This window comes from Dipteris shenzhenensis, chromosome 3 (genome assembly GCF_047967505.1).
Source record: "Dipteris shenzhenensis isolate YYH24624 ecotype China chromosome 3, Dip_SZ_1.0, whole genome shotgun sequence".
In the NCBI taxonomy this organism is placed as follows: domain Eukaryota; kingdom Viridiplantae; phylum Streptophyta; class Polypodiopsida; order Gleicheniales; family Dipteridaceae; genus Dipteris; species Dipteris shenzhenensis.
In genome coordinates, this window is record NC_141598.1 from 20,610,772 (window position 1) to 20,624,031 (window position 13,260).

Here is a 13,260-nt window from a genome sequence, read left to right on the forward strand (position 1 = left end):
ACTAATGCACCTGCCACTTTCAATAGAATGATGGACAGAATTTTTAGAGCACACAGAAAGTTTGTGGGCACTTTCTTCGATGACATCATTGTGTTCTCTAAAAATGAGCAGGAGCACAGAAAACACCTCACTATTGTGTTTCAAGAGTTGAAAAGACACAAGCTATTAATAAACACCAAGAAGTTGACAGGCAGAAGGCACCTGGGTTGTTACACCCTTTGCCAATTCCGGATAGACCATGGCAAAGCATAGCTATGGATTGTGTGTTTGATCTTCCACGTACTCCTACTGGGCATGATGGATTGTAGACAATAATTTGCAGGTTTAAAAAACAAGCCCACTTTGTGCTAGTAAGAAAGAAAATTACAGCAGATCAAATGGCCAAATTGTTTCTACAGCATGTCTTTAAGTATCATGGGATGCCTGAATCCATAATCAGTGATAGAGATCCGAGGATGACCAGCCTCTTTTGGAGAGGGCTGTTTGAAAATATGGGCACTACGCTGAATTTTTCGTCATCTTTTCACCCTCAGTTTGATGGACAATCGGAGCAGGAAAACTCTACCATCTTGGATATGTTTAAATGCTATGTCTCAGACCACAAAAGCAAATGGGAGCATTATTTGCCTTTGCTGGAATATGCTTACATATTAAATATGCTTACAATAATATGGTACACACATCCACAGGTAAAGCACCTTTTGAAATAGTGGAAGGTGCCAGAAAGATACCTCCCATTTTGCATACAAAAGAGAAAAACTTCGAAGCTGATAGTTTTGTGGAAAGCCTTGAAGAGGCTTACAAGAAGATCAAATATGCCTTGCAAAGAAGTCAGGACAAGCAGAAAAGAGCAGCAGATAAGCACCGTAGGGAATTGGTATTCACTGAAGGTGATTGGGTTTTGCTGCGTTTTCAGAAGGCAAGGCTGAAAAATAAGAAAGGCAAGGAAAGGTTGTACACAAAGCTGAACATGCGTTACTATGGTCCTTTCCAGGTTTCTGAAAAGATAAACGAGGTAGCTTACAGGCTGAAGTTGCCTCCGCATTGGAAGATACATAATGCCTTTCATGTGAGCTTATTAAAGCAATATCATGGAGACATTCCCGAGGATTTACCTGATGAGGTGCAGCCTGAAGTGGCAGAACAGGATCAACTTCTGGTCCCAGAGCAGATTCTGGCACATAGAGCTCAAGGGTAAAGTTATCCGTCGCTACTTGGTAAAATTTCAAAATTACCCATCACTTGATGTGAAATGGATGGAGGAAGGTGAACTGGTAGATTCACCTGGGATATTGCAGCTTTACCTTGATGCTTTCCAATTAGAGCCGACTGCGGTCCGGGCTCCTACAGGTAGTTCAGCAGAGCGAGCGTCTGGAGCATTACTTGGTGTCCGAGAGAGGGGTAGCACCTCCACTCCCTCAGTACAGATGGGCTCACCGTGATTTCATGAGGTTGCTTGATGACACTGTATGTTTCATCCGAGATACTGAGCTGACAGTATTTCTGCTGTGAGACTTATGATATTGATGCATCTTGACTATTGATCGTCGAGGATCACATAGATTTTGAGCAGTGTATATGGATGGATGCATGCCTCTCCTAGCCATATTTTCACTGTCTCTGTATACTATAGCTACGACTTTCTTGTATAGTCTTTTATGCTATATTTCATAATCGCTCCTGTGTTTTGGGGCAAGAAACTGTGGTTTGTTGTTTCAAGAGAGGGGTATGTCACGGGGGCGTGAAATTCTAAGTACTTTAATATACTACAAGGCCGTGACAACTTTGGTTTTAAAAGTCCAAGCATGGGCTTAATAATTTGTAATTAAACGCGGCATGGTGCCTAGCACATAAGCGTAATTAATCCCTAGGCCCAAAGGCATTCCAAGGAATTAAAAGAGTGGTTGTTGGGAAATGATGATGTGGCATTTTTTATGGGCCCCCCTAGAGGGCCATGTAGCTTCAGTGCCCCCCTAGAGTTCCAGGTGGCTCTAGTGCCTTCTAGATGCTCCTTTGCCATTCCTAGACCTTCCTGGGCCTTCTAAACTTCACATGTGTGCTTTTCTATCTCATCTTTTCCCTTTGTTGAGATTTTGGACTGGTTTTTCAGCCTCCTTCAGTTGAATTCCGTTTTTCTTCATAACTACTCACCCGTTTGGATTCCTCGACTTCCGTTTGGCCCGATGGCTTCCCCTCTGCCTCCCCTTCGCAGTGATATGCTTTTTCCTCCGTGCGTTTGGTAGAATGGGCAGAGCTGAGCACTTCTTTTGCTGGTCGAATTTGCAAAAGTGGCTTTTTCTGGGCCTTTTTGCTTCTACAGCCTCTTAGGCCTCTCCTCTTGCAAAGCTACAGCTTTCTGTTGAATTTCGAGTGGTCCCACGCGCTGGTTGACTGGTTTTTCTCAGTTTTGGAGGACTTTCCGACAATGAAACTTCTCCAAAACCTTCTCAATGCATTCCTCTCTAAAGCACGCTTCTTTTGAGCCCAAGAACTCCCATTTCTTCGCGACAAAAGTGCTTCTTTTCGCATTTTTCAATGGAATTATTGCTGGTCGGCTCTTGTAAATGCTCTTTCTTCATGCCTCTGCACTCCTCTTTGGCTGAGAATGCAATTGGGCATTGGCTAACTATGTCCTCTTGGCGATTGAGGACTTGGTTCGAGTTTTCAGGGCTTGGTAAGTTGTGATTTTGCTGCTGCAATTTCTTTTTGCCATAAGCTATTGGTTGGCCTCGTGTGCCGCCTCTTTCTTGGCTCACAGGTGCCCAAGCAGTGCTACATGAGTCATTCTTTGGTTGGGTACTTTGCTGATTTTATTTTGGAGCTTTGAAAAGCTTTGTGAATGCCATCTGGAAACCACTCAAAGAGAGTGCAGCTGGGGTACAGTGTGATTGCATCTGGACAGCCAATGGAATTGCACTCGAAAAAGAGAATGCCTTTGGGTTGAGTCTAGGGTTAAGTGCACTTATGTGATGGTGTTCTATGCTTGAAAGCCTTGCGAAGGCTTAGTGAATTGGGGCTGCGTGCTCAGAGTTGCACGGAAGGTCTCCCAAATGCAACTTGTAATCATTTCACTGTGAAATATAAAGAAATACCGAAAGAGGCGTCACGGTGTTTGGGGCCAATCGGGTGCACTTGTCTATGTTTGTTGAGCAGAGGCATTCTAGCCTCCATCCCTTTTTCAATGGTTTTGTTTGTGAACAAATGGGTAAATGCCAAATGGTGATCATGCAATGGTTAATGGTTGTGATATATGCTTTGTGAGCTGTAAATAAGTGCTGAAGTGATTAAAGGTTTAGTTCCACTGCCCTCTGAATGATTAGAGGCCGGTTTCAGCAGGCCTTGGGACACCTGACATCATCTGAGGCACATCACATCTCACGTCGGATGACACGATGGAAGAAGCAAACTTTTCTCACTCGCGGGGTTGATGAGGTGGTTGGATCTTTTCGAGGGGAGACCCGACTATCGCCTGGGGACTCCTATCAGAGGGGAAACGGCCCATTCTCATCACGGACCTAGAGATTTGGCACAGATATATCATATGCATGCTCCTTAAATGACATCCCAAGTCAGAGATATGTCCTCTATGCCTAGACCCACTACTTGTCACTTGTTCACTGCGCAGAACGTGAGGAATGCCCTCCTTCATCTACAAAACCAGAGAGCACCAGAGGCTACGTACAAAGCACTTCACACATGGACAGGACATCTTGTCCCCGGTTCGAACGCAGCTATTCAACCATGCAGTATATCACGGGTTCCCATCTACTTGAAGCACTACCACCATTGTACCCATACATAAGGCAAGGGATACTAGGAACTACCGCACTCTCATGATTGGTCACACTTTGGCTAAGATTTATGGGTTGATACTGGAGAGGGCGATCAGTAGTTATACAGAGGATCACGGAGAGTGGGCTCTTGGGCAGGCAGGCTTCTGGAGACAGCACTCCACACTGGACCATATTTTTACCCTGAAAGCCATCATCGAGGAGGCGAAGTCGAGACGCCAAAAGGTCTACACTTGCTTTGTGGACTTTCGGAAGGCTTTTGACACAGTCCCTCGCTCTTGCCTGATCAAGCGATTACAGGAGCTGCATCTCCCAGAGGTCATGATCTAGGGAGTGATGAGTCTATACGAGTCCGTCGAAGGGCGAGTCTGCGTTCCTGGGGGGCTATCAGATTGGATTGAGAGCACCATAGGGGTGAAGCAGGGTTGCCCACTCTCACCGACTCTCTTCAGGCTATACATTGATGAGATCACATCAATGCCGTCACCCTCTAGTGCCAAGCTCGAATGGATCCACTCTCGCAAGTGTGAGGCCCATAATTCTACCCACGATTGCCTTGTCTTGGAGGGACTGAACTGCTTGTTGTATCAGTTGCTTGTCGGTGGGAGAAAAAAGGACCTTAACGGCCGTGGGGTTCGTCTAGTTAGACCAAGGGTCACCACCGAGACAAAAGCTCCCGCTAGAGGGAGAGAAAAGATAAAAACCGGATAGGGAAGCGAAGAGGATGGGTAGGGTGAGGCGGAGAGATGTCAAAGGAAGAGGCGGAGAAGAGGCAAGGAGGGGAGCGGAAGAACTGAGGGAAGAAGGGAGAAGGCAGGGAAGGAGGTGAAAAAGGGGCCGGGGGGGAAGACAGGGAGGAGGGGGCGAAAAGGCGGGGGGAAGGAGGTGGAGAAGGCAGGGAGGAGGAGGCAGGGAAGGTGAAGAGGAGGCAGGGGGGAAACGGAAGGAGGAGCCGGGGGGGTGCGACGAGACGATGGGGGGCAAAAGAGATGGCGGGGGGTGCAAAAGAGATGGCAGGGGGGGCGGAAGAGCACGTGGAGGGGAGAAGGCGGGGGGGAGAGAAGGCGGGGGCAGAAGAGACGGCGGGGGGGGCGCGGAAGAGATGGCAGGGGGAGGAGAGGATGGGGAGAGGCGGACGAGGAGGCGGCGGAGCAGGAAGAGATGGCGGGGGGGCAGCGGGCTCAGCCAGGCAGCAGCGGGGGCAGCAGCAGCTCTCAGAATTTCTGGCCACCAGTTAGGCCTAGTTAAGATATCTAGTCCACTTGGGACTCTAGTCCTAGTTCACTTAGCACATTTAGTTCTAAGTTTAGTTTGGCCCTGCATAGGCCACCGTTTGTACTTTCTCATTATCCATTTGCAATACTCTTCCGTTTCTTCATCTTGCTCCCATTGCTCCCCGCATCCAATACTCCGTCAAATGCACACAAGATGTGCATGTGGGGAGTTAGTTAAGGGACATAAACTATCCATTGGCTTATGCATACAACCCACGAGCTTCCTTCTATTGCTCCCCCATCCAATACTGCTATGTCAGATGTACAAGATGTGCATGAGGGGAGTTCCTTTGATATGGCAGATGTACAAGATTGTGCATTGTGTGCTCCTTTGCTTCTTTTTCTCTATGTTTTGCTGCACCTCTGGCTCCTTCAGATTATAAACAAATAACATATGACTATATCAATACTAAAGTCTCTCAAAAGGTTAGGAAGACGTAGTATTTTCTTTACATGCATTTTTGCAAATAAAATACAGCAGCAAACTTATATCAATACCAACTCACAAAAAGAAGAAAGAAAGATAAGCAAACAATAGTCCACAAGCAAAAACAGCCAGAAGGGAATTCTCTTATCAAAACCAACTGAAAGCATTCTAGCCTCAATCAATGTTTATGATGTGCAAATCACAGTTTGATGCCAATCTAGCTGATAGTATGCAGCTCACTTTTCTTATCTAGAGGATAGACGAAATTTACTTCTGTCCCAAAACAAGCTCTAACCTGCATTTGCGTGACCAGCCAGGAACTTCTCAACAACTTCCTCGTTTTGAGCAGTTGTAAAGCTGCAGCAACATAATAAGAAAAAGGCATTAAAGAAGTATCTCTATGTCAAACAAATCAAATAACGTTGCCTTCAGATTGTACTTGTCATTAAATGCATGTGCATAGTTGAAAAATCCAGCATGTAATTATTAACAATGTGTAGCCTTGTACTATACTACCTATGAACCCAAGGAAGGTTCACCCGAAAGTTGTGAAATGGTAATTATATAGTAGCGGTGTTGGAATAGAATAGGTCACCTCCCCACTTGTGGGGCCCCATATGAGAAGTGCATCGGGGGGATAATAGGCATGGAGCTGCCACATGGGCAGCACATGAGCTGTCATGTGGGCAGCAAAAGGACAGGTACCTGGCAGAGGACACCCACCATGGAGGGCATATCTGGCAAAGGAACATCCAGATGCAGTCCACACATGGAAAGGACAGAAATGCACAGGTCAGCAAATGTTTTGGGACCCTAGGGGCATGGAAATGAGCAGGATTATGGGCAGGCCTGCCTGGGCCACGTGGCCAGGCAGGCCAACAAAAGGCTTGCAAATGAGCCCCTAGAGGGGGCTTTATAGGCTGGAGAGGCTGAGTCGGCTGGTTCAGTCGGCTTTAGGGCCTGCTCCAGTCAGTTTTGAGGAAGGGGCAAACAGCCCTATAAAAGGGGGCACTTGGGCCCCCATTACACATCACTTGGAGCAGCAATCCAAGAGCAGGAAGGAGCAACAGGAGAACCATCCTTGGGCCTATAGACAGGAGGTGAAGGTGACCTACAGTAGGCTGCAGAATTAGCTCGACAAATTGCTGAGTTTCCGGACAGCAAGGTGGAAGGGATCCTTTGGACGGAGAGTCTACATAAGCTCAATGGAGCACGTGGGCTCAGAGATCTAGAGGTGCCTCGCATATAGTAGGAGAACCTTTTGGTATTGTATCTTGTCTAGTTTGTGGATGGGCGGAAATATATTAGAAATGCTTCTATATTGTCTTTGAGCACAGTCTATTTGCTGGACTGCAAACACATGAATAGTTGTGAAGTACACACTTGATGAAGCTTGATTCCATAGTGAAACACTTCCGCATGTAATTCCTGGGCTGTCTATCAGTCTTCCACTGCAGGATACCCTTTGCGTGAGATTTCATTTTCTCAAATGGTATCAGAGCCCTGACGGAACTTCTCGGGAAGCAGACCTTGAAGGCAAGGACCTTGCTAAAGAATGACTTTGATTCATTGCTCGGAGGATTAGCTTCGGTGTATGAAGGATTGTACCTAGGAGGGAGGGGGGAGGATCAATTTCAGGTAGACCCTGAAGGATTGTACCCACGTGGGAGGCTCAAATTCAAACAGGTGTACGACACTCTAAACTCTTTACCTCTTTCAGTTCATTATCATGGCCAATAGATACCAGATCCCAAATTTTGGTGATACAAGCAAACTCGACAGGACCAACTACCCGTTGTAGAAAATCAAGGTTCGGATCCACTTGGTGTTGACAAAGTCATGGGGGATTGCGACGGGGACGGAGCTGATACCTCATGCCACCATAAATACTCCATCCACATCATCCTCGCGGCGGCGGTGATAATGTCAACGGACACTATATTGGTGAGAGCATGGTAGATCCGGGATCCGGAAGCCTTAGCTATCATTGTGGAAACAAGAGTGGATATGGTGTTGCCTTATATTCAGATGCTTATATTCAGATGGCGAACACTTCTTTCGAGGCTTGGATGACATTGAGGGATATGTATGAGCTCAACAATGAGGTGAGACTCTTGGACCTCGAGACAGAGCTGTATGGCATGAGAATAGATAAAGGGGAACCAGTACAAGAACACATCACCAAGATGAAGACAATGCGGGATCAACTGGCGGCAGTTGGTCAAAGGACAAGCTCGACCAAGATGGAAAGGCTATTGCTGGAAATGCTCCCCCGGAGCTATAGTAGTTTTGTGACTACGATGACTGCAGGGCATAAGGCGGCACCGGTGACTTTGGAGAAACTAGTTCCATTACTGCTGCAACAAGAAGCCTGGGAGAAGAAGTACGATGGTACAAATAAGGATGACAAGGCCCTGATAGCTCACACACGAGCAAAGACAAGGGCAAGGATAAGCCTCGCAAAGGCAAGCTCAAATCTAACGACGGAGCACAATGTTCACGTGAAGACATACCATATGACAAATAGGTTGTTACAAAAGCAAATGCAACTGCTGAGTCCATCATATCAAATTCACATTTAGGACATCTCAATTATGGCACTTTGGTCAAAATGCATTCCACAGGACATGGTGGTAGACCTCCCACCCATGCATGCACTTACAAATCATGTCTATGAGGGCTGCTTGTTGGCCAAAATGCATCGGTTCTCATTTCCAAAAGATGGGACTGTTGCTGCATCCAAGAAGTTATATACCTATGTAAGACTAGAATAAGTCCAATCATACAAATTTAGATTTTTTGTTGTTCTAAAGACCAAAAATCTACACATAAAATAACAGGGAAAATGAAAGAGAAGAAAAAAGAGGTAAACAAAACTTTTAGGAAAAACAAAAGGAAGACATACTTAGCAAGCAAAGCAACACTTATGTCGTCATCACTGCTTGCAGGGTACAAATCCCAATGCTTCCAGCAGTTTACAGACTCCTGATTTGCAGCCACTTGATGATCATGCTGTTGAACAGGCAGTTGCAGAAAAGAGAGCTGTCATTAGATAGCAGAAAACAGTCCCAAAGTGGCTCTTGGAGACTCTCCGGACAGCAAGAATGCTGCACCATCGGTGGTCAGAAATAGATGATGGCAATTTGCTCGATGTTGCATCGTTGCCACCGCTTGCAATGAAGAACCCTTATGCTATAAGGATGCATTTGATAGCAGAGAATGGATGGATGAGATGAGAGCTGAGCTTGATTCCATTCATGAATGGCACATGGGAGTGGTGTGATAGCAAGCAAGTGTGCCATAGGCACTAAATGGGTTTGCAAGGTAAAGCGGACAGCTGATGGCAGCGTAGACTGCTACAAAGCCCACCTTGTTGCGAAAGGCTATGCACAGCAACACAGCATTGACTTGGGCCGTGGCTCCCACAACACGCATCACAACCATTCTATGTGTCATTGCAATTTGCCATTGCATCACACGGGCATTGGGAGGTTCACCAACTTGACCTTAAGACAGCTTTCCATCACGGTGATCTACTTTAAGGAGCCTGTGTTAGCCAACCTCCTGGTTTTGAGGTTGAAGGTGCTGAAAATCAGGTTGGCCATCTGAAAAAGGCCCTTTATGGATTGCATTTGGCACCCTGGGCATGGTATGCCAAAATACATTCACATTTATTGTGGCTTGGATTTCAGAACAGCCCCACAAAGGCCACACTTTATGAATGGAAGAGTGGATCATATTTTCTGATTTTAAACTTTATGTGGATGACATGCTTATTATTGGGCCAGATACACAGCACATTGCAGCTTTCAAATCTGATTTGCAGAAATAATTTACTATGACAAATATGGGCCGGCTGCATTACTATCTTCGCATCCAGTTTGCTAGTTTTGAGGGGGGTATAATAATGAGCCAACCGAGGAACGTTGGACAGCTCTTACAATGCTTCTAGTTCGAGGATTGTAAGCCGATTTCTACAGCCTTGGAGCCTGCATTTCACTTCTCCTCTGAGGATGGGAGTGACCCATGTGATGCTACCCTTTTTCAGCAGGCTGTGGGCTGCATGATCTATTTATGTCACACCAGGCCTGATCTGCAGTATGCAGTCTCTCAGTTAAGCAGGTTCATGCACAACCCTAGTACACAGCATTGGCACACATGGAAACGTGTCTTCCGATACTTGAAACGTACGCAGCATTTGGGACTGCTATATGATGATAAATCTCCAATGGTTGTGCATGCTTTCACGAACAGTGACTGGGCTAGTTGCTACAACACTTGTGTGCCTCACAGTGGCAATTTTCTTATGCTTGGCTCTTCATGCATTTCTTGGTTCAGCAAGAAGGAACCTCCAGAGCTACTTCAAGTTGTCAAGCTGAGTACTGGGCAGCCTTCACAGCCACTGGAAAGTGTGCTTGGCTTTGCAAGTTATTTGCAGGTCTTGATGTCAGCCAGGCATCTTCTACCATGATCTACATTAACAGCTAGAGTGCTTTGGCAGTTGCACGTAATCCTGAGGTGCACTTCATTATGTTCAAGAGCGACTGTCAACTGGAGATACACAGTTGTCCTATGTTCCCATGGAAGATAACTTAGCACATCTCATTGTGAAGCCTCTACCACGACCCAAGTTAAAATATTTTCGGCACGCGTTACACTTGGTACCATTTGCTACGTACTTCTACTTCCCTGTACTTTCATAGGTTGCTATATCCATCACGCACAAATATGTGCAACCATGATATACCTTCTAGGTATATCTGAGATGTATCCAAGATACTTCAGCCATATCATGGAGGGGGGCTTTTTGACACTTAGCCCTGGGATGGCCTTGTAGGCTAGTTAGGACACTTAGTCCTAGGACATTGGTCCTATTGGGACACCTAGTTCCAAGATGACTTTGGTTGACTTTGGACCTTATATTGCCATCTCTTGTACTTTCACATTATCCATTTGCAAGAACACTTCGATTCCTTCAGCTTGTTGTATCCAAGCTAGAGTATGAACGTCTATATCAACTACAAGACAAGCACATGGGCATTGTCTAGTAGGGTTCACCCTTAGATGCAAAAGAAAGGCGAGATCACAACCTTATTTGGAAATAGCTGGCATTTAACTCTTCCTTCCTCATGCATAACACATATGCAAACCAGGCCCAACCTACAGCACTTGTGAATGGCACATCGTACTTTTGCAAGAGAAGCTTCATCAAAAAACTTGGAACTTTGAAATATGCGCATTGGAATGTTACAAGCGTTGGCTAGGATAATCAACATGGGCGTGCCAAAGGCTAAGCAAGAGTTTTTACTAACTTGCCTTGTGCGAAACAACAGAAGACAACAGCTTTCATCCTATAGTTGTGAAATTCGACTTTCAAACAAGAATTTTAAACAGAAAACTCATGAATTGTTAATGGCATTGTTGTTAAACCAAGTGTCTTTATGATGGAGATTATGCAAGCATGTTTATCATTTTTTACTAGCTAAATCCTAAACAAGCTTTTGAAAGATCGTTGAAAATTTCTAGCATGCTCTTCTATTGCAGTATAGACCATGTCCTGTCTCAAAAATTTTGTAATGTTGTTAAGCCAAGTATCCCTATGATGGAGATTGTGTAATCATGTTTTACAAATTTTTACTAGCTAAATCCTAAAAAAACTTAAGAAAGATCTTTGAACACTTTTAGCATCTTCAACTCTTGCACATAGACCTTCTTTTGCAGGCTTTAAAAGGAATCCAAAACGCACACAGCATAAATTCAACGTCCTTTGCAGGGAGTTCCATAGTTTAGTGGCTCCTTTGATGAGAGTATTTTTCATAAGCTATAAGCAGAAAAGATTCCCAAAACCTAAAGATTGATCAAACATACATCAACAATAAGGTAAAGTCAAAGTTTCTAATTTCAAGCCTCCTATCTATTCAACCCAACCAACACATGCTTGACAAGCATCTATGTTATCAAATGAGAACAACCTGCAAGTGCTGTATACAAGCGTGCCTCCAACCTTCAGCAATTTGAAACCATTGCTGAGAAGCTCCAACTGAGGACCAACACAAAAGAATGTTTTAGCTAACAATTGAATAAAAATGCAAGTCAATAGGATTTTCTACAATGTCGAACTGAAACCATGAAATACAACCTAAATTTCATCACCAACACTAGCCACAATGTACGTTAAGTCTACAAACATATATGAGAATAAAAAGAGCCCCTTTTTACATACATTGGAGATACTAATTATACCACCAAAGAAAAGAAAGAGATAGGTGCCATAGACTCTAATTTGAAGCATAAACCTAGGCAGCACATACATTGCACTGAAGGCTGAATGCGAAAGGGTAGGTGTGAGCCACTGAGAGCTTTATTAGCAAGAGAAAACGGTTGGGAAGCGAGGAACCCAATAGATTGGACACACACACACACTTTTTTTTTTTTAAATCCAGAGGATTATATTAACAAAAGTTGTCTACAAGAAGGAGAGCACTTACATCTTTAGAAAACTTGCATATATGCTAGGTACTAAAGTCTGAGAGTAATCCAACCTGGCCCACATGTAGATAGTCATTGAAGGATTGCCTGAGGGACGCTAGGAAAAAAGAGAACTTGTTTAGACAAGGGTCACCAAAAACCCAACGGTTTCTGTCCTTCCAGAGGGCCCAATAGTGAACCCAAGAAAAGAAAAGATCATCTCCCTGCCAATCAGGGTATCCAAAGAGCCAAAATAGCTTGCCAATAACAGCTGCTGAAAAGCGAGCCTGCAAGTTCCTTTCCAGAAGTATAAGAAAATCTCAGGAATCCTGACAATGCCAAAATATATGAGCCATTGATTCCCGAGTAGCCAAGCATCTATGACATATAGCTGACCCAATATGCCTTCGAACCAAAAGTATGCCCAAAAGAAACACACCCACAACTATCCTCCAACAAAAATCCTATTGGCAAAGAGGGAGTTTGCAATTCCACAGATGACGCAATCTACCCGTCCACCACCTTACATTATGCATCATAGACCACATATGGTTTGCCCGAGCTGTAATCCAGGGGAGAGGCAAGAGAACCCTGTATAGATTGGCAACTGTGAGTGAAGCCAAAGAAAGAGGACGCCAAGCAGTGAAGTCAGAGACAAGCACCCAATCCCAAAGGCGATCTTGAAGCTGAAGGGGAGGTATGGGCTGAAAATCTCGAAGCGTTTGAGCAAGCAAACGCCAGTACGGGTGAGAGCAAAAGAGCATATGGGCTCTTGCAAAGCTAGAGGAGCAGCAAAAGCCTTGACCAATGAATACTTTCAACACGAAGTTACCATCCGGAGAATCCCGACCAATCCATTTCAGATGCGAGAGTATGGATTTCCAGTCAAAAAACATCTAAGTGGCAATGGGACAGCCTCGAATTTTACCCTAAATGTGCCCAACGAGGAAATCCCATTGTGTAAGCTCCCAAAAGCCATAGACTGGAGTATTAATATGCCATAGCAAATGGCAATAACAGCCCAAGGCTGATAGGTCTACATGAATTGGAACATCATTTCTCCTTTGTGGGCCGGGATATGGAGGTGAATATTAAGAATATTCAGGCCCCCATGCATTTGTGGAGTGCTGTAACATGCAACGGTTATCTGATCGAGTAATTCACAGCAAGACCTTCTTTAAACCTTTAGCGAGGAATGAGCGTTGTTTACCATAGAGAGAGAAAGGAGGTGAGGGTAGAGAGAGAGTAGAGTCGACAACCGATTGGGTCCCTGTACCCACTAAGGGTCCCCTCCCCCAAT

At 45.0% G+C, this 13,260-nt stretch overlaps 1 protein-coding gene across 3 annotated transcripts in view; it reads right to left on the minus strand.

Annotated features, from left to right (window-relative positions):
* The window catches only part of LOC147903497 (S-adenosyl-L-methionine-dependent methyltransferases superfamily protein), a 103,324-nt gene that overhangs the window by 47,625 nt on the left and 42,439 nt on the right, over positions 1 to 13,260 (minus strand). The window contains exons 7-9 of one of the 3 annotated variants that reach the window (XM_087399433.1): positions 11,465 to 11,532; positions 8,155 to 8,225; positions 5,798 to 5,849 (exon numbers count right to left, since the gene is read on the minus strand). In XM_087399433.1, coding sequence (XP_087255559.1) covers positions 8,201 to 8,225; positions 11,465 to 11,532 — 93 coding nt within the window. In that variant the 3' untranslated portion in view covers positions 5,798 to 5,849; positions 8,155 to 8,200. Of the gene's footprint in view, positions 1 to 5,732; positions 5,850 to 8,154; positions 8,226 to 11,464; positions 11,533 to 13,260 lie in introns of those variants that run through there. The other 2 variants (XR_015543776.1, XM_087399422.1) reach the window with 2 other exon arrangements.